General features: G+C 30.2%; 1 protein-coding gene across 3 annotated transcripts in view; it reads left to right on the top strand.

Moving 5' to 3' along the window:
- LOC123301524 (TBC1 domain family member 1) overlaps positions 1 to 22,494 on the top strand; it is a 41,292-nt gene extending 18,798 nt beyond the window's left edge. Inside the window, exons 1-11 of one of the 3 annotated variants that reach the window (XM_044884292.1) lie at positions 611 to 667; positions 14,063 to 14,446; positions 14,815 to 15,473; positions 15,813 to 16,430; positions 16,630 to 16,783; positions 16,845 to 17,029; positions 17,118 to 17,844; positions 18,079 to 18,331; positions 18,401 to 18,570; positions 18,920 to 19,087; positions 19,152 to 22,494. In XM_044884292.1, coding sequence (XP_044740227.1) covers positions 14,084 to 14,446; positions 14,815 to 15,473; positions 15,813 to 16,430; positions 16,630 to 16,783; positions 16,845 to 17,029; positions 17,118 to 17,844; positions 18,079 to 18,331; positions 18,401 to 18,570; positions 18,920 to 19,087; positions 19,152 to 20,279 — 4,425 coding nt within the window. In that variant the 5' untranslated portion in view covers positions 611 to 667; positions 14,063 to 14,083 and the 3' untranslated portion in view covers positions 20,280 to 22,494. Of the gene's footprint in view, positions 1 to 610; positions 668 to 7,675; positions 7,775 to 14,062; positions 14,447 to 14,814; positions 15,474 to 15,812; positions 16,431 to 16,629; positions 16,784 to 16,844; positions 17,030 to 17,117; positions 17,845 to 18,078; positions 18,332 to 18,400; positions 18,571 to 18,919; positions 19,088 to 19,151 lie in introns of those variants that run through there. The other 2 variants (XM_044884291.1, XM_044884290.1) reach the window with 2 other exon arrangements.
- Positions 22,495 to 24,685: the final 2,191 nt, after the last annotated feature.

Here is a 24,685-nt window from a genome sequence, read left to right as displayed (position 1 = left end):
TGACTCATTTTGTAAACTGTTAGAAATAGAACAAAAGTTTAACTATAAAAAATTTTCTATATATAAACATAACATCAGTGTTTACTCTTCAGGTGTGTGGCTATCTAAGAGTGGGTATCTTTCTGTACCTACATGACGTAAAAAACAATCGATTTTGTTATCAACACTGTTTATACATGGTATTTCTACAAATAACCCAGTCAGTTGTTTGTTTTCACTTGTTTTTGAGTTATATTTACCTCCCAAATCGCAATTCAAATTGAACACTCTATATACAAATTCAGTACAATGTACATATGGTTCTTTTTTGAACACGTTGCGGATAGTTTTTCATATTTACAAGAATAATTAGTTTGTCAAATAGCCAAAAAATTTTCTTCTCCCACGTCCCACACATCACGACAACACGACCACCGGCATAATTTTCGATATCGAAAACGAATGATTTCATAAAATCGAATTGAAACATTCATTATTATACTCACATGTCAATAAGAAAACAATAATTTCTTTTTGATGAATTTTAAAAAAAGCTTGAATTTTATTAATGAATTTTTTAAAGACATTTTTTTAATTAATAAATCATTTAATTTTTTATTAATTATGATTTAAAGTTTTATTAAAAGTTTACAATAAAAAGTGTGTGATAATTAATTAATATTTTTATGTATGTATTTATTTTTTAATTATTATTTATTTATTTTGAATATAGTGATTAATAAAATTAATATTTTGTTTAAAGAGTTAAAACTAACACGTGTGGAAATATTATTTTTTCTTTTTTTTTAATTATTCTAAAATTTTTTTTTTTTGCTTCTGAGTGACGCAGTAGGGCAAAATGCGTTGGTAGCCTGAAGTTAATTTTGTAATTAATTTAAAAAAAATTTTAATTCTAATTATTCAAAATTCATTTTATATTGTCCAAGTATCTCAAAAATATCTTTGTTTAAAGTGATGTGAACGTGATTAGTTATTCAGACTTTTCAAAAATTACTCTTTTGTTGAATTCTGTTCAAATAAATTTTGACTATTTTAATTTAATTAAATTTAATTAAAAGAAAATCGTAATTCCTATTCTCGACTTGTTCGATGCAGTGGCGGTTTACCCATGTATAACAAGAGTAGCAAATTCTACAGGCCCACGCAAGTGCTAGGGTCCCGATCCGAGTCCCTAGTAGATTTACGAAGACTTAAAAAAAGTGGAGAAATAATAATCAAAGGAAGCCAGAAAATTCTTTGGCCAAAACGCACCCGTTGGGACTCTAGGTAAATTTAGATTGAAAAAGACTAAAAAACCATACACATCCGTAGACAGAATTTGCTACAGGCTCCGTGCTGGCTTAATACGGCACTGGTTCGATGTTCGAAGGATAATCGAACTCTGGAACCGCCTGATAGCAACCCTAAAACGTCCTTCTTTCTTAAATTTCACTTTATTTTTTTCAAACAGTGAATTTGAAAGTGACAAGTTATTTTTATGCAAAAAATATTTTTAATTTTTCAATAACCTGTAAATTTTTAAGAAACTTGATTAATCTTTGAAAGCCTGATGAAATATTCCTGTCTACTTGGGAATAATTAGCTTTTAGCTTCAGGGGAGAGGGAAATAAAAGAAGGTTTACGGTTGAAGAAAAGGTTCCAAGAGGAAGGCAACTGACCGTTTTTCGTCCCTTGGTACCATATGTTGTAATTTAACAAACTTTAAATAGATTTTCGTTTTTTTTTTTTGAAACGAAACTTTCAAAAAAGATTGTAACCTGAAGACACGAAGCTCCAATCTTGTCACTAAAACGTTTAAATTCTTTTAAACGTTGAAAAGGGTCTCGCTTCCGGAATTTTTTAATAGTGGAAGAAAAGGGAATAAATATATCAAGTAATTTGGAGGCCTTGCTTTTCCAGCGGGTTTTTCTCTTACCTATATTATTCTCGAATGGAATTCGAATTATCGAAGATGTTCTCGAATTCCATTCCAGATACTTATTCGGGATAAAAGGATTCGAAAACTATTTTATGATAAAAAAAAGATTTTTAATAACATATTTTCGACTTAATTTATAGGTTTTAATAAAAATTTTCCGATCGAAGTGTGTTTTTTTCCTGTATTTTGTTTCAAAAATAAAGTTTTTGTAAACAAGACATATAGCATACGCATAGGTAACCTTCAATTTTGAATAGCAAATTATTATTTTAGAATGTAGGGTAATATTTATATTTCTCTCGAACGAATAACTTATTTATAAAATTTATTTTGATTGTTTCTTGCTGTATACAGGGTTATTCAATAAAATGTTACCACTTATAACATAATTTTTAATTTTCAATGGGAAGGGAAAAAGGAAAGTATAGCTTTATCCTTCCAAGATGCTATCTTTCTTTTCTCTTCCGAAATCATTTGGAGATCATGTTTAGTTTTCAACAATAAAAAATTATATATTGCCATGTTGGTGGTAATATATTACTGAACAACCCTGTACATATATGAGAAATGAACTTTGTAATGGTATTAATAGCTTACATGGCGTTTATTTATAATTTGGATTAGTCAAATACTTTCTATTATAAATAATATTGGAGTTTAACCTCCGTTTTTTTAGACTCTCGGTCTAAAAAGAAAAAATCAACATTCGTCGAAAGTTCATAGCACCATTCGTTTATAACGCCAATTTATTGAGAGATTCGAACTCGTATCCTTTCAGTTCCAAACATCGTGCCTTTAATCGTTCCGTGTACTTTCCTCACACTCTTGGAAGGCTTTCTGGATATTTCGAGACTTCAATGAATGCCATCATTATCCTTATTCCTTGGAGATTTGTAACTCTTTTGATGGTGGCCTCTGTTATAGGCGTTTATGTCAGAGAAACGGTGGTTAAACCCCATTATTATTATTATTATTATTATTAACTCTTTTGATAGAATTTCGATGTTACTTTTGTTCACAATTCTTTATAATTCAATTCTGTAGGAATTCACACAAGTTTAAAAGTCTTTGCATCCTTTTTTTTAAACAAAAATCACGCAGTTAATCCATATAAATTTAGTATTATTATAGAGATTTGTGACATAGTTTGATTTAAGTTATAGAATTTTCATGAAACAAAAATCTTGCAGGACACTCTGTCTTATGCTTCATACATGTAAATGGCTTACTTTAAATGACACACTTGGTAAAAGTGCTATAGAGAATGGATCATTTTAGTCTATTATGGCTCGTTTTGTAAATAACCAATAAAAAAAATAAAACTTAAACCAAAGTTGAAGATTTTGATGGGGGGCATCATTTTCTGACATCAAATCTAGTTCTCCGGGTTCTTTTACTAATCAATTTAGACCCTAAAAGGTAAAAGATTGAATAATGCTTTAAAATAGAAAGTTGATCCTATTAAAAAAACTTTTTTTATTTCAAATATTTTTTCGAAAATTGTAAGCTTTCGAAGGAAATATGGCCTTAAAAATATATCATTATTGCACTTAATCGAAAGAAAATAAGCTAACTACAAATTAGTTAACTACAAATCGATTTATTAGTCCACTCTGTATAATTTTTGGCACGTGTTCTTTGATATAATAACATTTACGAATGAGAGGATACGACCTTTTGTAATGGACTTTCAACTTTTCAAATCCCGCATTCCCCCAAACGGCCTAATCGAATAATAATATAATAATATATATTCTTGCACATGTATAAATTAAACTGAGACAAAATGAGTATTACGTTTTCTTTCTAAATCAAATATATCATTTATTTCAACATTGTCTCATCTGGCGTGAAAATTATAAATTTTTCTCTTGTTGGTATTAGTTTTCATATAAAAAAAAGTGTTCCAAATTATTTGAATTGATTTGTTTTCTGTCCTTCATCCATCATTATTGTATTTTGTACGCCAAAATACAAAAATTTCCTGTAACAGGCTTGGTTTTCTGTTGAAAATTAATATTCTCACTTCACAAATAGAAAAGTAAGATATGAACGCTTAAAATTCCTAATTAAACAAAGAGGAAGATATCCACCTAGTGACGTCATACGTGGGTATCGCAATAGAGATTACATATAAATCTTTGTTTTGCTAAAAAGAGATGGGCAACCTTTAAATGCAATCTTTGATTGCTTATAACTTCTTCGTTTTTTAATCAATTTTAATTTCACTTTCAAATTTTGTCATGGTATCAAGTCTACTTTTACAGTTTTATGGATAGTATGGCCAATTCGACATTAGGATTCTCCCCTATTGTACATTTTTAACTTGACCCTCTCGTAATTTCGAAGCTTTACTTTTCAAAGCACGTAGATCTCTTCTCCGATTTATAAAAGAAAGTAGGTTGAAAATCTGTAGCTTTAAATAGTTTAAACTTTCCAGTTAATCGTGATCGAAGCTGCGGGGCACGGCTTCTTATCTTAGAAAACGTGTATGCATTCTGACAGGCAATCTAATATTTTTTGTTCTCACAATCTAATTTAGTTCTTAAATAAATTTGTTTTTGTTGTATTAAGTTATCAGTAACCTTGCGTGCCAGAACTATTGACAGTTAATAATTCAACAATAGTCTCGGGTACCACCTATTTACAATCTCTGTTTTTATTTTCTAATAAATATAATGTCATGAAAGTAAAATGAAATAAATCAACCATTTCGTAATCAATAGAAACAGATAAATAAGTAAAAATAGATTATTTTAGAAACACATTTGGCTACATCTGATTTTGATTATATATGTTTAGTTGTCTGTAAAACATCGGTCTTTTCCCAGGCTCACAAAGGTTTTCATTCCCGTTTGTATCAGACCATTTTTAAATCTGTAATTCATTAAAAATTTCAAAATTTTAACCAAATTTACCCCTTCCTGTTTAACCGCAATGTCATCGGAAACAATTGCAGAAACCTACACAGTAAAAAAAAATGGTTTGATATTAGGGCCCGAGAAAACGACCCGGCTGTTAGCCCGGCCAGAATGTAATGCGTTTTGGAAGGGTGATAGGTTAAATGCCCAATCGAGAAAATTTCTAAGACCCGACCTGGTGGTTGTTCGGCTGCATTCGGTTGTCGGGCTAAGATACTCGGGCTTACTATGCAGGGTTTTCGCTAGTCAGGGCAATAGAATCGGCTTCAATCTGCCATCTTTCATATATCACGTCATCGGGCCTTCTTTTCATTCACCGATCGTGCGCTGGTTGCGAGTCGGGCAGTAGTCGGGTACATTCTATCATTTTTATTAATTTCATGAAATTATTTCGTGATAGAAAGTCAATTGTTTTCATTCCGGAAAAGAGAGTCCAAAACTAATCATACGATATTTAAGAACTGAAAATTCTTGCCACTGACTCCTGTAAAAATCAATTTGAAAATTTCCGTCAAACTGAAATGCAGCAAAGAAGAGTTTTGCGAAAGGAAATACACTTTTTGAAATTGCACGGATAATATTAGTAAAATTTTACTTTGAATCCGACAAGTTTGTACAAAAATATTGATTTCTGGCGTCAGAAACGCAATGGCTTTCGTTTTTAAATAGATATATTTTGAAAAAATAAATTTTATTAAAAAAAATAATTATTATTTAAAGAACCAATTCTAAATATACATCAAAATTATTTATTTAAATAATATAATTATCGATTTATTATTAATTATTTTTTAATATTTAAAATAGGTACGTAATTACTTATGTGTTTAGTAATTGTGATTATAATAAGAAAACCTCACACTACTTTCATATCATTTATATACTTAAAAAAAATTATAATAAATTACTTTTTAGCGTGATTCACACAATTTGCTGATTAAATAAACGAAATATAAGATTAAAAATCTATAAATTACATTTTACAAAATACAGTGAACTTGTAAAAAGAACAATTCGCGGAAAACTTATTTTATTTTAGCTTTCAAAGAAAGAGGTTTAAGGAAAATTAGTCGTATTAAATCAGAAATTTTATAAAATAAATATATTTTAATTCACTTCAGAAAACTGTTTTAATATTTATGTATAATATATTTGTGAAGATAGTTTTAAAAAAGTTTAATGTATAATGTGTACTTTGGTGTTGATACCAAAAATGTCAAAATTTTCTAGTGTTAATTTTAAGATGGCCAAGTTTCGGATATTTCTTTCCTTATGGAATTCAGGTAAGGATGAAGTACGCCTTGAATCTGAGATCGATTACTTTAATTAACACAGAATACGCGCTAATAATAAATATCATATCTGACATACGAAAATAATCTTTTTTTGTAACTTTTTTATAATATTTGATTGCCGGAGGTTGTCGGATTATTGGACATATCGTTCTATTAAAGTGCCGGATTCATATTAAAATTACATTGCATGCTTTTTAGCCACAAAAAATAGTCGTTTTCGCTAGTACTACCGTTTTTGTGTACCTACATTTGCAAAAGTGAAGTATTACTGAGCAGCAAATGTATTCTCGTCCTTAAAATGCATGTAACAGTTCTCACAAGTGACAAGAAAGGAAAAATGAGTGAAGTGCGTGGGGAATTCAGATAGTTATTATAAACTTTCTGATAGAAAGTTATATTTTCATCCTGAAAAGCGAAAGTAGATTCGTGTGTTTACGTTTTGAAGTTCCTTAAAAGTTATAATAAAAGATCAACGACAGTTGTGTAACTCTTTTTTTGTATTCATTATCGAAAATTTTCGGTATCTCTTACAGCTCAAAAGCCATAAACTCTAGATTGTTCAAGTTTTTCTTGTATCAGGTGTTTTTAATACCAATGAAACTGGCTGTATTGGAAATATAATTTTTATGTTATTTGAATATGATTGCGGTCATGTGGCTGAATCGTACATGGCGCAATTTGAATGTCCAATTTTCACACACTTTTCTTAGCTATTGTGATCGCATTTTACCGAATGTTTTATTCCAAGTATTCAAACGTCTGTGGTTTATCGGCGTAGACAAGTTGCCAGCCTTCAAAAAGTTTGTCTATTGATTTTGTTTGTCCGTTTAGTGGAAAACCGACATAAAAAACACCCTTCACATAGCGAAATCGAAAATTTTGGATTATTAGATTTCAGTAAAAATATTCTTTTTGACCAACCCTATCTCGATTATTTATGATTTTTGTATTCGAAGACAAAATTTGAAATTTTTTAGTATCAGGAAGTAATTGATGTGATATATAAAGATCCAATTCACCACAACTTGTTTATTTGTTTCTATTTTTTCCATAATTTTAAAGGTGAACAACCAATTCAAGTTTTTAAAAGTGTCATTGAATTTATAAATATAAATTAAAACTACTTAGAAATGAATCTAATGTTTGAAACCAATGATTAATTTTAAAAATGCAATTCTTTTTATTTAACACAAATACATACAAACGCAACTCTTAAAACACATGTTCAAGAGAAATATTTATAAAATTATTGGAAAGGAGTAGGGGATAAGACTTCCACAAATTTATTATTTCTCTTTTCAAACATTTTTCATTTATAATTTCTTTTTTCATTTTCAAACTGAAAACATACAAGCATTGCGTGAATCGAAAACTTATTTTTAGAAAACCTATCAGTCTACTAAAGAGTGTTCGTTTAGAGAAAATTCTATTTATTGATTCTTATCTCATTTATTTTTTGACACAATGTATTTTTACAAACTTAATTTGTGGTGTTTTTTGGAATTTAAAGAGGAAAATTAGTTTTTGTTTTGTGAGGTTTTTGAGTTTTAAGGATAGCAAAAATGTTTGTAATTCCTGTGGAATGTTCAAGTCCTTTGGTGTCATCGAAAAGTGATGCATCATATTTTACACAAAAACATGTAAGTTAGAAAATTCTGTTGTGAGTGTCGTTATTTTGGGTACAAGGTTCAATCCAAATATAGAAAATGTGTATATAATAATTATCACGCTGTTGGTGAATGAAAGTTTGTAATTGTCCAAAAATAAAGTCATGAAAACCTGAGAGAAAATATTTCTTTTAGTATTTTAAGGAAATGAATTTTTTAGTTTTATCTGGAAGTCGCTTTTCTTTCACGGATCGATCCCAGAAAAGTTTAAATTTTATCGTAAGCTTAAGATTATAAAGAAAGCGAGCATTTTTGAAATGCAATAACTTTGGTAGATTTTAAAATAGCTGTCTTTCGGCACTTTAAAAACTGCAATTTTCGGGATGCCTAGTAAGCAGTACATGATTTATGGTTTTCAAGATAAAAGTCGATAAAATTTTTAACTTGAATCGTAAATGAAATCCATTTTGTGCAAGTTAAGTGCGTCGCTAGCCAATGGTTTGGGGGGGGGGGTAGAAATTATATAAATAAAACGGGGAAGCTGTGAGCTTTATGTTCGGTCTCTAGCCTCGAAAGAATCCTATAGCTTCATTTGGTTATACTAGCATATCTTACCCGAAAATGTCTCGCCTTCGGGTGATAGGTTTTTCTCTAGGAGGGCCTATAAGGACCCCTTGGTCTTGGTGATAGGGACCCATTTACGATACCTTTTTTTGTATTAGTATTATAATTATTATTATTAAAAGAATGTCAACAGAAATAATTTTTATTTATGTCAATTTATATTTGATACTAATAAATATACAAAGTGTTTCAAAATTTTGGGTCATAATACTGTTGCCAACTGAAATATTTCAATTCTAATAACACTATTTCGATAGTTTAATATTACTACAACTAAAATTCTTTAAGCATAATATAATTAATACAATAGTGAATACTCGTCTGCTTCGGTACACTGTCCTCTATTTTCTAATCAGAAAATGCCTCCGGCTAGGGACCCTCATGAATTTCAACTATGTTAAGATCTCTTGAATCGAAAAATGTAGTCTAACAAGCAAATGTCGTTACGATATTTGCAGGCTATTCCCAGAACTATGATTTCTTCCATGAACCATAATTTTGCGACACACAGTAATACATTATTTTTTAACTTACCTTTCACCTTGAAAGAATTATTAGTTCACGTTTTTTTTGAAGAGTGGGAAGCATATTATTTTTATATCAATTATATAAAAAATTAATACCTAATAATTAATATTAAAAAATTCAATAAGTTTCTGCATAGAAGTTCTTGAACTTTTAAAACCATATACTTTATTTTTGATTTTTGATCGAGTACAAAATTTTATCATGGCTAAATTTTGTCCATTTTTAATAATATACTTATCAAAAGTATTAAAGGAAAACTTTATGATGAGATTTTGAAAGCAATATATAAGAACTTAAAAGAAAGTTTCAGAAGATATAGGATTTTAAATCCAGAAGTGTCAATTTTTCTTGGAATATGAATGTCTTGGCCCAAAAAGCTCTTTGGTTTGATATAACTCTACTTGTGTGCTGTCGACAAAGCATATATTGTTTGAAACTGACAATAACCTGACGGACACATCAGACAGTGCTGTGTCCGCTTCATAGCTACTGTGATGATTACATAGCTACTCAGCCAACGTACATCGTACATCTTCCGGTTTTTTGAATTTTATTCAAAATCATATATATACAAGTTTTATACAGGCATTATTAAAAAGTGAAAGGTTCTGCATCAAAAACGTAACTCCAAATAATTGGAAGTTCTCCATTACGCGCATCTATTCATGTGCGTACCCAGGGAAGATCAGGTCAAGGCAGCTTACCATTGACATTTAGTTGGCGAATGTCAATTAGCCAATGTCAATTTGCAAACAATTTAATATATATGCTAAAATCTAACCAAATTAAATAAATAATCTTAACACTTGTCATAAAAATATTTCAATGAATAATTATGAGAAATTCTTTATAAATTAATAGAATTAATAAAATAATTCTCCATTATAATTTAAAATATTAAATATTTAGTACATCATTATCATATTCTTTCTTCTCTATTGTATTTGTTTAAAAAGTATTTGCCCATAACAATTTTTATTTGTTTACTAACCTTGTAGAAATATATTAAAATGTTTTTATGTGTGTACATACAGTGTACACTTGTGTACAGAAAGTCCAAGTGTACATAAAATATTTAGTTGAATCTGTTGAAAAAATATATATTTCGTAACGTTAAATTGTACACTCAAAGCAAGGACATCATGTTCAATGTATTTTTGAAGAATTTGTTTTGAAAAATCCTATCAATCATGTCATAAAAAAGTTTCCATTCGTATTTTATCAATTATCGCACCCATATAAATTTTTTTTGGGAACAAAAATTGTTTTGTGATCCAGGGGATGTACGGGATTTTAATGACAGTTAAAAAGAATGTCCTATCTGCTGTTTTGTACCAAGACTCGATCTCGTATCCCCAATCAGGGTAGAGATATAAACCCCCAAAATCTAATTGAGACATTTTTCGATATGATCTTGTCACAAAACATAGGCAGTGAGATATGCCTATCTGCCACTTTACACCAAATTTCGCCGATCTACTTTTATAAAATATATCATTTTGGGCCAAACTTTGGGGGCGTACATTTCCACTTTGATTAAAAATAAGTGGACGAAACTTTGTGTATCTACCCATGTTTCGAGATGCAGCCATATTGATAAAGCTTCTCCGGAATTATGTCAATTTTGGAGACTTATTTCTCTTCCCTTATTACACGTGTGAATCTTATTTCAAAACGGTAGATAAGACCAAATCTTCGGCGCGTCTTAAAATGTCGAGACAATCATCTCGGGAATATATTTCTGGTACCTACATCTCTTGAACCATCCATGTAAAAATCGTTTTCAACTCAAATTAAACAAGTGAAAAAAAAAAACAATTGACTGAGTTAATTGCTGAAATACCCTGCATAGAAAGTGTTGAATATTATCGCTTGTGTTATTTTTTATAAATTAGAAGAGTTTAAAAAACCAAACACAATTATGGTGCCGTTTCGGTCGCCATTTACTTGGTTTTTGAAAATTTTCGAAAGTGTTTACTATGATTTTTTTTTGTTTTTCGAGAATGTTTCACTTTTTACGTCCTGAACACGCTATAAAAATTTCAGCTCGATATCTTTTTTCGTTTTTGAGTTATCGCGAGCACTGGGGGCAGACGACAGGACGGACAGACGTACAGCCAGAAATGGACTATTTAAGTGATTTTATGAACACCTATAGCAAAATTTTGTTTGTAGCATCAATATTTCTAAGAGTAACAAACTTGGGACTAAAATTATAATACCTTGACACTTAGTTGCGATTAAAACCTTAATTTTCTAAAAGTTGGAATTATTTTATAAGAAATTTTAAAACAATACAAAGATTAAAATGTCAAATCAAGGTCATTTCCAAAATCAGAGGTACATCAACCAAAAACAATGTCCATTCTCAATCATCTTGATTACGATTTAAAAAAAAAAGAAGATTATCAATACGTAGGAGGTTTTTACTTATAAAATCTCGCTTATCAACCGGAAGGAATAAAATTAACACAAAAATTATTATAATTTAATTATAAGTTACACAAAAAAATAAAACAACTTACAATATTTTTAATAAACATATGAATCGTACGACTTTTCATTTTATAAAAGGTAAATTATGAAGTAGGTTAGTTTTTACATATCGGAAATAAGGAAGTACATAATTAATGATAAATTGTTTTACATAAATTGTAAAAAAAAGGTAAACAAGTTTTTTATTTGCAAACAGCTAATTATTTGAAGATCAATTCTTGTAATTATTGTATGTTTGTATGTACGATTTAAAGTGCAAAATGTTTTTTATTTCTAAAGTAGTGATGTGACGAATATTCGCATTCGGAAAAATCTATACGAATGTGTTTGTCAAAAAATCATCATCATTTTGTACCATAAATTGCAAAATAAGCCTAAATTTCACTAACATGGTATTTTCTCATATTTTTATATCACTTTTGAATCGCAAAGTTGACTGTTAATTAATTATAACAAACTAACTTCAAATAAAAAAAAACTGAACTTTGATTTAGCGGACTTATTCGGTTTGTTTTTAATGGACATATACAACGGACTGTTTTATGCTAATGAAGAACTTCATTTGAAAGTTACCCGTATTCGTAAATATTGGAGATAAACATTCGCATTTGCGAAATTACTATTTACAAAATTCGTCCCATCACTATTCTGAAGTGACTATTAGACCGTGAGTCAATAATGAAGTCAAAATTCTTTCTTATCTAATTTATATCCTTCTTTTTTATCTAATTCTTGATTATTGTTTTTAGTCTTTAAGGTTGATTGGATATTAAGGCTATGTTTAGATACAAATCTGAATTTACAGATTAAAATTTAAAAGTTTTACATTCTAATTCGTACGATTACGTTTAATCAAAGCTTGAAAAAATGAACTTTCTAATTTTAAGGTCCAACATACATAATCGCCTTTAATAAAAGCTTGAAAAATAAACATTCGCGCTTTAGGGCCCAACAGGAACTGGGATTTAATTTATTGATATTTAAAAATTTCTCTTATTAGCTTTTGTTCAAACTTTCTCTTAACTAATGTGACTTCGATGCACGTGCATTTTTGCATTTAGAACGTTGAACATGGACGTATCCAGAATTGGCTCTAGAGAGGGAAAACAGGAAATTTTGGTTTACAGGGAGGCAAATCAGAAATTTTTGGCCCAAATATTTTATAAATTCAACAGTATTTTACAAAAACACAAACTTAGTAAAAGGAATCAACGGTGAATCCAAGTTTACGGGAGAGTTACTGTCCCGCCCTTTCGTCTCTTTGTCACGCCCATTATGATGAAAATTTAAAAAAAAACTCCCTTAAAAAGGTTTTATCGTAAAAATTAGGCAGTTCTAATGACGTTAATCGTATATTTCAGATTATAGTATGATAGATCTGGTTCTTTAGATGTTTAGTTTTCATACTATAATAGCTCTGATACCAAACTGGCAGTCTTTGCAGAAGCAAAATTATTGCAAATGCTATATTGCATTGCATGTGCATTGAATTGAATTCGTGTTTGTGCATAATTTTATAATTTTTAGAAGGCAGTTAATTAAAACATAATAATTTTAAACGAAAAATTAATTATCAGCAATAAAATAATTTTTTATTTTAATGTACCTAAACTCAAATAAAATTTCACACTTTGCTAATAATTTAATGACAGAATTCAAGGACAAGGCTACGTGAATTATTTATTCAAGATATTTTCATCTAAAAACTATTTTTGATTCGAAGAGAATGAAAAATTTATGTTGATAAACAAAACTTTACAAATATCAGATGTTTTTTAGCATATGTCTTGTTCTTTGTTTTTTTTATCTTCCGTCTTTATTAATTTGCAATATTTTTGCCAATTTTCTTTGGCCGCATGTATTATTTAATAGAAAAACAAAAAGGTAATTTGAAATCTATGAAAATAGATTTTTTAATCATTCAAATTTTAGCCACTTCTGGAATCCTTCAAGAAATGTTCAGTCTAAATAAACTTCGATTCTCATCTATCATATTTAAGGAAATTTAAAAATGTCCGTATAAAAATAACGTCTTCATTTTTGTATTTTCGCCAAATTGTTCAATCATATTTTACTTTCCTAAGGTTTCTAATTCTTGCTACTTCAAACATTTAAATAAAATCGTAACCTTTTTCGTGTAAAATTTACTGAAGATGTCGAGATATGGTTTTGTAACATTTTTGTAATAATTAAAATTAAGTTTGGGCGAAATTTTTATTTCACACGAAGAGATTAATTGCGAAAATGCGTATCTATCATTTCTCAAACAGTATAGGCAATAATTATAACATCCTCGTAAATTTAGTGTATAATTCGCTTCATGTATATTGATGTGTAGCCTTTATAATTTCTTAGTAGTAGTTCATTTCATCATCATTTAAAGTTTTGTTTAAAGACAATTCGATCAGAGGATCGAGAGGAAATAGCTTCCACTTCCCAAGATATAAAAATTTGATAAAATGATCCAGTAAAGGTTGAAACTGCTACACGGCAATGTGTCTTTCCGTATATAGAATCTACCTTCTGTACTACGAGCCGGTTCTATTTCTAGGTCGTATAGAAACGGAAACCAAAACCTAATCATGAGTCAGCTTACCAAAAAAAAAATTGACGCAATTAAATATAGCTATTTGAGAATTATAATATTAAGTTCGCTTTATTTTTTCTTTTCAGGTGACAGAGTTATTTAAACAAATGCGTGAACAAGGAGGTTTAGCTGGCCACCAGGCAGCTGGTGGCTATGGTGCCATTGGAACCACTCCCGCAGTGACAGCTTCTCCAACAACACCTAGACGTCGCATGCCACCTAGGTCACAAAGTAGTGCGGCAAATTTAACTTCATTATGTGCTGATATATCACCAAGTTCCAGTCATTTTTTCGAAGTGTTATACATTGGAAAAATTAAAGTTTCACATAAAAAGGTTCCAGATTCGTTTATTGATGATGCCTTACTGAAATTTCAAGCTCATGAAGATGCAAAAGCTAAGGAAAAATTGGAAAAAGAGAATAATCGTAAAAATGAACAATATTCTGGTGATAAACGGCGTGAATCACAGGTCAGTTACTTTTATGTACCATTTTTTTGATTCCAAACTTCGTCTAGAATAAAACAAAAAGACACAAAATTCAGTTTATTTCAATCGTCCAATGAACCTGATTTTTTATTTTCTGGGTCAAAATTACTCTATGTACAGATTTTATAAAATTCTGAGACAAAAAGTTGTTTGTGATTTTTCTTATCACCAATTTCGATAAAACTCAGTAAATAAAGTAATTTTGACCCCAAAAAATACAAAAATCGGGTCCATTTCATGATTGGATGAATAGTTTCTCAGATCGATTTCTCCTTTGGTCTATTCTCCATAGCACAATCATAAGACTTTTCTGCCCCAATTTGATAATCAAATTATATTTTTATTTTCAGGATTCAGTAACGAGTGATACGGGTTCAACAGACAGTTGTTCAACAAAAAATTTAATGAATCAACAACAACCAGCGGCCACAAAACAATCCACTACCACGAACGCCAATCAATTAGTCAATATTAATAATACTATTAATAATAATAATAACAATAATATTAACAAGTTAAAAACGGATGCAAATAGCTTATACATATCAGATGCCGAATTATTATCATCCCCAACTGAACCTAGTGTAATACTACCTCCTAGTGTAAACTCCAATCAAACCAAATTAAATGATAATGACATACCAATAATACGTACAGAGCGTTCAGATAGTATTGTAAGTGATTCAGATATACCAATGGCAGCTGAAGGACGTGGTACAATTGAGTTGGATAAAGAATTAGAAGATCGACATCGTGTTCAGCGTACAATATCTGAGAGTGCAATAAATATTAATAATAACAAGACTTTTAATATAAATAATAATCCTGAGTTTCAAGATTCATTGAATCGTAATAATATTTATTCAAAGTCATTCGAGAATGTGCCATCGTTAAGTGTTAGTAATTTGGATAATAAGAATAATAATTTAAGATTAAATATGTCGATGACAATGTCAGCACATCGATTTGGTTCTATGGAAACTTTACCAACTGTCGATGAAGACAATACGTAAGTAATATTTTTTTTTAAATTAAAATCTAAAATTACAAATTTGAAAAATCGACCAATCTGTGTTTTATCACACTAAGAGAATTACTCCGAGCGCTCAGGATAGTAAAGCGTAAATTCTCCCCTCAGTAAATTGTAATATTTTTATGCTTTTTGGATTGTTCTATCGATATTTCGACGTTATCAAATCTACATATGATCCATGTTTTTTTGGTATTCATAATTTCATGTAAACAAATTTAGTTCTTGCTTGTATTAAAATATTCGCCTAAAGAAAGAAGTTTCAATTCATTAAAATTAATCGTAAATTAATTTCATGTTTTTTTTGAAAATTTTCAGAGCAAAAACTGATGAAAATGACAACAATTCCAATACAGAAGTTTTTATTAAAAAAGCGGATAAAAATGACCATAATCGAACCATGGTGTTCCAAGTGGGACGATTTGATTTACGACTTATCAGTCCTGATCGAAAACAAATTTTACTACATAAACAATTAAAAGACGTTGCTACATGTATTCAAGGCTTACAAAACACTGCTCATTTTGGTTTTATATGCCGAGAACCAAATGTTGAAACTTTTATGGGTTACATATTCAAATGTGAATCAGATTCCGTAGCTGTTGATGTCGTACAAGCTATAAAACAATCATTTACAAGCACAACTGAAAATTATAAACGGCCTCGACCGGCTATAGTCAGTTGTGAACACTGTCCAATGGTTTGGTATCATAAATTGTGTGCGGAAATTGAAAATCAAAATGATCGTAAAACACAAGCGATTATTTTTAAAAGAGTATCTTTTCTAGAAGATGATGAACAAAGTACAATTTTAGCGAAATTTCGGGGTGCTGAGGCTGATTCTACACGAGAACAAAATGAATTTTTAATGATGTTGTTGAGAGCCCATTGTGAAGCAAAACAAACTCGACATATACATGATACAGCTGAAAATCGGTAAGTTCTCATTATCCGTCTCAGTCTATCCCATGCAAAAAGGAATAGAACGAATTTTTAGATTAAAAATAGGATGTTGTCTTAAGGTCAACATCTTATGTTTGCAACATCGTTCTCGATAAATCACATTTTTCGAGTTGTCTGCTTTTGTAAATTACAAAAACTCTAAATATTCTCTAATCTTTATTATTTTTTCTAGATCGGAATTTCTGAATCAATACTTAGGCGGAAGTACAATATTTATGAAAGCTAAACGTTCCTTAACAAATTCATTTGATCATTTATTGAAACGCAAAGGATCTCGGGATGATTTTGGACCACAATTACGTGAAATGCATGCTAATATTAGTCGAGTAAGTTCATAAATTTCTTTTTCAAAATCCTTTTAATTTATACGATAATGTTTTTTAACAGGAAACATCTCCAGCAATACAAACATTGGACGTACCAAATAGCGATGCAGGTGAATCAGCAAATTCTCCAACACGGTCACGCACCTCGACAATGAGCTCAATGAATGGTGATGATAGATCACCTACGGGCAGTATAGCTGGTGATATTACCGGAGAAAAACAATTAAAGTCACCAATGATGGATATGTAAGTTAAATCGAATTAAGTTAGCTTTAAAGTCGACCATAAAATTCAGCCAATCATTAATTTCTACAATATAAAATTTCTCTTACAGATTCTTTAAAGTTGGAAGCAGTCCAAAATCCCCCGCAAAAGATGCTACAATGGATAACAAATCGCCACAAATCACATCATGGCGACAAGAAATGTTAAATAAAGTGGTATCACCAAATAAAAATGAAAATACCGAAACAGAAGCACCAAAGAAACGCACCCGTGACGAATTACGTGATCTATGGAAAAAAGCAATCAAGCAAGCTTTACTTTTAAAGCGTATGGAAAAAGAAAATGAACGCTTAACAGCTCGCCAAGAGGAATCAGCTGTTAAACGGATTAAATTGGAGTATGATGAAATTAGTCCATGTCAACGTGATGTTGTTCAAGTATGGGATCATATTGCGAAAAAGGATGCACGTATCGCGAATAAATTCGATAAAAATATGTTGTTACAAGCAATTAAACAAGGTGTTCCACGGAGTAAACGTGGAGATGTTTGGCATTTTTTGGCGAATCAATTTTGTATTAAACAACCACCTTTTGATACGAAACAGTTTCCAAACTATAATACACCGTATGAAGATTTATTAAAACAATTGACATCGCATCAACATGCAATTTTAATTGATTTAGGACGAACATTTCCAAATCATCCATACTATAGTTCACCCTTGGGCCCAGGACAATTATCCTTGTTTAATATTTTAAAAGCGTATTCTTTGTTGGATCCAGAAGTTGGTTATTGTCAAGGACTCAGTTTTGTTGCTGGAATTCTTTTGTTACATGTGAGTGAAAATTTTTTTCTTTAGAAGTTAAAAAACAAAATTCTCAGCCCTTCCACCCCCCCCCCCCCCGGACTCATAGGAAAAGTGAGAAAAACTTGAAAAAATGTTAACATCCTATCTGAAACTACCTCTTGACTGAATTAAATAATAAAACGCCAAAGAAATTTCGCTTAAAAAATATAAATCGAATAACCTAACGAACTAACGAAATTTCCTTTATCTTTGAATTTTCAGATGCCCGAAGCTGAAGCATTCTTCTTGCTACGTCATTTAATGTTTCGACGAGGAATGCGGAAGTTATACTTACCGGATATGGAAGCGTTACAAGTGAATTTATATCAATTATCACGTTTATTACACGATCAACTCTCTGATTTATATGAACATTTCAATCAGCATGATGTGACTCCGGCTTTATATGCAGCTCCATGGATTTTAACAATATTTGCATCCCAGTTCCCATTAGGATTTGTTGCTCGAGTGTTTGGTAAGTATATTTTATATAACATTTAAAAAAAAAAAACGATTGCATGTTTAACCTTGATTTTTATTACAGATATGATTTTCTTGGAAAATCCTGACGTAGTATTCCGAGTAATTGTTGCATTGTTAAATATCCACAAGGAAAATTTATTGAATTGTGATTGTTTCGAAGAAATTATGGATTATCTAAAGAATACTTTACCCGTTATTGATCAAAAAACGATGGACGATGTTATGCGAAGTGTAAGTACAAAATTTTGTTTATTTTTTTTTCAGAGTTTCGACAGTCTTTTCCAGGATGATTGTTCCAGAAAAGAGTGTATTAGATCGTTAAAGATACTACTTTTGACACTTTTTCTTCTAGTTTCTCTTATCAGAAACAATCTGCCACTTGTGTTATTCCACAGGACCTTAAATTTATAGAGCTATTCAATGAGTTTGAAAAATTGGTAGAATTCCATCAAATTAGAAACTGTTATTAAATTAAGGCTTCCAAATGATTCTCTTGATACCCAGAAGAGATCGAATATATGTATGTTCGTGTATGAACATTTAATTGTGATGTCATTTCATTGCGTTTTTTTATTTCCAGGTGTTTATGACGGATATTTCATCACTATTGAACGAATATAGAGTGGAATATCATGTATTACAAGAAGAAATGGCCTCAGTTCGACCACAATTGGATTCCTTAGCAAAATTAGAACAACAAAATAAACAATTATTGGAGCAAAATCAACGGTTTATGGAGCAATTAGAGGTAAACTAGATAAAACATTTAAGTTAATAAACGAAAATATTAATGACGATTTTTTTATATTTAGATTGCAGTATCAAATACCCAACGAATGGAACAAACGCGTGCCGCACACCAAGCCACAATAAATCGCCTAGAATCACAAATTCGTAGCCTTGAAGTGACTGTCAACACTTTAGGAAATTTTGTTAATACCGTTATTGAAAAGAAAGTTGATATCGAAATACCTGGTGATGTTCGACGCATTGTACAACAAATTTCCTTATCTGAACGACGTAATGTTAATAATAACATCGGAAACATGAAAAAATTGGAGCCACAAAAATATATGGTCAAATCTTTGAGTATGAGTCGTTTAGGTTTAAATTTCAACAAAAATAATAATAATATAAATACCAATGGACCGGAACCAATGCCACGTTCACAGAGTGTGAATATTGGGAATACAGTTGCTGGAAAAGCAGTTGCCGCAGCTGCGCAAAATAACAACAATAGTGGTAATAATACTGCTAACAATAGTACTACTGGAAGTAGTAACACAAGTCGGCGTAATTCGATATTGAATGCAGTCAACGAAAATTTGAATAAAATGGAAACAAAAGGTCATCGAGGATTCCCACTTCGTGTAATCGACGATAATACTTCATACGAACCGCCACCACAAACCACAACCGTGAAACCTACACCGAAATATCCGTTAAAAACGGCCGTAAGTCAACCAGCATTGAGTGTAACAAAATCATCAAGTTTCTTTGCGAATTCCCACAACCATATTCAGCAGCAACGATTAAATTCATTAGCATTAAAACAAGGTTTTAAGGATGTAAATAGTTTAATCGAAAAATTAACCGATACTAAACGACAACAACAAGTGGCTCAACAAATAACGGATTCAAATAAAAACAACGTAAATAACGTTAATATTCCAATTGAAAAATGTGTATCGTTACCGTTAAACGTTAAAGATAATTTTCAAAGTGATAATTTACAAAAAAGTGGTGGAAAGTCAAATTTAAATTCTGATATGCTATCAGATAGTGGTATTAGTACACCAGTCTCCCCTACAAATAGTAGTGATGAACAGCATATTGGAATGACGGAAATACCGTTATTTGATTCGGATGTACATTGTACGTTTAATGGTACTAAACAATTAAAGACTATTAAAACTGGAGTTAAATGTGTTAAGCCATAGACTAAGACTATTTTATATAGGTTAAGGTTACCCTAGATTCATTGAAATTTGAAACAAACAAACAAACGAAATACGCGCAAATTTTTATTAATATCAGAAGTGGGATATATTTTAAACTAGAGCATCCCTAGGATTTTGAGAAGTCAGGTTAGGTTAGAGTGAAACACACTTACGAGATCACAAAGGAGCCTTTGTGATATCGTAAAAAAAACTGGCCCATCTTCGGCCAACGAACAGCTGGAGTGTTTTGACGTTAAGTGACTAGGATGTTTTTTGAGAAAGGCTAGTTCAAGAAAGTTCATCTCCTTTGGTACAGAATATCACGGCATTTGACTTAACCAAGTTCTCATCCCAATCCTGTTTGTTGGGGATCTATGAGAAGTTATTTCGCTCAAAAATTCACGAGTATTAAATTTAAAAAACAATTTTTTTGCGCACTAGAAAATATTTTTTTGATAAATTCTAAATAACGAACATATTTGAAGTACAAATTCGTGTCGTTAAAAATATAATATTTGAAAATTGTTTTTTCGTATACTAGTCCGCAATATTGAAAAATAATGCGAGATCTAAGAATTAAGGCTTAATATTCCACGCGTAAGGCACCTTAAATTTGATTTTTGTTATGAAAAAAAAGCCCTAGGAAGCACCAAAGGTAGTTTGTTTGACTGCTAAAAACCTTTGATTTCAATAAAAAATTAATTGGAAATATAAATAGATAGAAAAAAACGTTTTCTTCCAGCTTTCGCCTAAAAATTTGAAAGCCGAATATATTTTATTTAGTGTGAAAAACGCTTATATTGACCAAATAAAAATGAAGCAACGGAAATGTTTGCAATAGAAACATTTTTTGCTTACTTTAGATTTAGGTAAAAAATATTTATAGTGATCGACCGTTCAGACAAATTTTGAATGCTCAAAGTATTGAACACAAAAAATAATTAATTTTTTTTTTTTTTTTTTTGAGAACTTTATGACTTTAGGGTGACTTCACACACAAAATACTCCAATATTTTTAAAAATATACATATATTTTTTAAGAGAAATAAAAAAAAAAGATATTTTAAAACATGGCTGTGTATATTTAATCGTAACACATGCTACATCTGTGTTTAAATAATTTATATTATTCGTGTTGTTCGAGCATGTGACGGGGGTAGGAAAAGAAGGTTTAGCCTAAAGCTGTTCGAATGAAATTTCTTAACATATTAAACCCTTCGCCCATCGCGTGAAATTCCAATAATTAATAAAAATAGAATAATTTATAAATCATAGATAGATATAAAACATAGATGGACTCGAAATCAACTACCAGACGTTAAAATGAAATATTTAATTTCGAAATTAATAATTTAAATGTTTGTTTTGAACTCTAGTACTCGCTCCTTGCGTATTTTGTACTGCGTATCAGACTATCTTTGGTTTTCAATTGTTTGTCTTTTGTTTTCAATCACTTAGACAGCCCGATGCTCAGTACAAAGTACGCAACGACCGATGACTAGACCTCGTCCAGATAGGAGCCGTAAATTCAGCCATGGGCGCTTATAGCTCGACATAGGAGTTTGTGTTCTTGGCTGAGCGAAGGGTTAATATGTATATCAATTTTTTCAATTATGTATCTATAAATTTAGCTCTTTAGGCTGAGCTTAATTTTATGTTTACCTAGTGGCGTCATGTGCTCATTCTTCATGTATATAGAGGTCGTGTGTTAAATGTTGACCCCTTAAACATATACTATCAACTCGGTCACGTAGTAATGAATACCAAAATTAAAATAAGATTAATTTGACTATCTTTATCTCTCATACTTTTAGATTTGTATTTTGAGTTTGCTTTTACACATTAGTTTCTTTCCTAGTTGACTATCTCCGTCTTGCTCTTACAGATTAGCAAGACCAAACCTTGCTTGCAAGATTAAAACTAATGTGTAAGACAAAGATACAAAACTCACAAGACTAAATGTGTTAAATAAAGATAGTTAAAAATACAGTCTTGGTTTTTAATAATGTATCTTTTTGTCGGATCGATGGTCCTTTAAAAAGATGCCCGAAGTGTACGATGTTCGGCTGCTACCACGAGCTACACAATGTAGAATCGAATAACGCCAAAGTATAAATTCAAAGAGACTAAAACATACACTCATAATTTTATTATCATGGTTAAATCAGCGTTTCATAATTCTTCACTGTGTAGCTCGAGGTAGCATTCGAATAAAGCAATAAACCTGTCAACATGTTCAATTGCTAACACTGTTTGAGCAAAACAATGAGAGCGCTCATGCTTACGCAATCTCAGGCAATGTTAACAGCCGAAAATGTTCTATGACTGAGACAGTATAAAAAAAGGTTTGCATTCCCCATTAATACGACTTCTATATAACAAAAAAAAAAACAACTTTGATTTATTTAACTTTTAAATTTCACAAAATATGGCTGCTATATTAGTTATTTACTTCAAAGTGATATATTTATTTTGAATTTAGTTACAAAAGTACTTATCTAAAACGTGTATGGTAGTGTATAAAGGCTCAGTAAAAATGAATGGCGTATGTTAATTATTTCCTTCCTCTCCATTTCCTTCTCCTATTATATATTATTTCATTGTACTTCCTTATCTCTTTATATCAAGAACCAACAACCAATTTTTGTAGCTTTAAAATCGAATTTATGTGATTTGTATTATAATTTTAGCGTGAGATTATTATTATTATTATTATTATTGTAAGTGATATTATTATGAAAATAAACTTCTTAATATTTTCGAAAAAAATGTTTTATTTCAATTTATTACTTACAGGTATTTACTTTTTACTACTTACAGGTATGTAAACGAATATAGAAGCTTTATTAAGTTTAAGAATGGTAGGTAAACCGAAGAAGGTAAGTAAAATTTTCTACTCAATATAAAATAATTATCAAATCAAAAATAAGAATTTGAAATAGGCTAAATTAATATGATGTTCTCCTATTACAAAATATGAAAAAAAACTTAATTTTTTCCCCATCTACTTACCAATACCTAAAAATATTGGACAAAAATTCTTAAAATTTTCACCATTTGTATTAGGAGAATATAAGTTACAAGGAATTAAGTACCTGATAGAGTAAGTAAGTGGTTTCACCCCAAAATTATAAATTGGTTATTGGTCTGCCAATTTATTTTGGTGAGTATGACCTTGAGGGACCAGACCAAAAACTTTCTGACAAAAATTTTCTTTTTTTTTTTAAATTTCGGGGTGAAAACACTAACTTACTTTTTCCCTATCAGGTACTACTAATATCTAATATTGACTATTATAGCCCAAAAAACTTAAATTTTTTAATATTTGTATTAGGAGAATATAAGTTACAAGGAATAAAGTAACTGATAGAGTAAGTAAGTGGTTTCACCTCAAAATTATAAATTTATTATTGGTCTGCAAATTTTTTGATGAGTCTAGAGGTGGGAATTAAAATAATATAAAATATACCTACCCTTTTCTCTTATTTATATATTTGTCGTCTTTTGATGACAATTATCTAAAAAAAAAAGCCATTTTGACCGTCACGAAATAATTAAAAAATTTATTTGTATCCTTAGCTAGAGCCGAACCGAGATGCACTGTATCCAAAGTCCAGCGTCTTATCCACTAGTCCATTTAGATCTTATCAATGTTTTCATTAACTTGATACTAATCATGTATATTTGCATTTTTTTATAAAAATTGTTTAGTGATTAATTTTTTTAATAATTAATTTAATTTTTCAGTAAATTCAATCAAAATAGCGAATATTTTTAGAAACATTATTATTACATTTAGATGCTGATGGTTCGGAACTTGCTGAGAATGACAGGCACAGGTGAAGGAAAAAATGGAATAGGATACGGAACTTGAAATATTATTTGACAGGATGTGATTAAAACAAATTTTTGAATGTTTCTTGTTCTTTATTTATGTTTTTTTTTGTTCATTTAAATTAGCGTACGACGTTACTTAAAAGTTAAATGACGTCCAACAATTCTTTTTTTTTTGCATGTAGATTGAGAAATTTGAAGATCGTTAACAAAAATTACATTTACAAACACATTTATACGAAAAGTTTTACTCGATATAACCATTGCCATAAAACGTAACTTGATTTTCTTTAAATTTTTGAAATATTCATATATTTTCCATAATTATTATTGAATACGAACGAAACTGATAATATTTTGGCAAACCATAGTCACTATTTACAAAATAGCGAGTCATTTCGGAAAGACTGAAAACTTCATTGGTGTTAGCCACATCGTCCTCAATGGTAAGCCTATTCTGTGTTCTAAAAACGAGGGTCTTTTGCCCCAAAAATAAATATATACTGTACAGAGTGTTTAAAGTTTGGTGCTTAATTTACAGACAGCACGAAAAATGCGACTGATTCCGATAT

Source organism: Chrysoperla carnea, chromosome 5 (assembly GCF_905475395.1).
Source record: "Chrysoperla carnea chromosome 5, inChrCarn1.1, whole genome shotgun sequence".
Taxonomy (NCBI): Eukaryota; Metazoa; Arthropoda; class Insecta; order Neuroptera; family Chrysopidae; genus Chrysoperla; species Chrysoperla carnea.
Note: the sequence above shows the minus strand (reverse complement) of the source record. Positions and strands in the feature narration are given on the sequence as shown.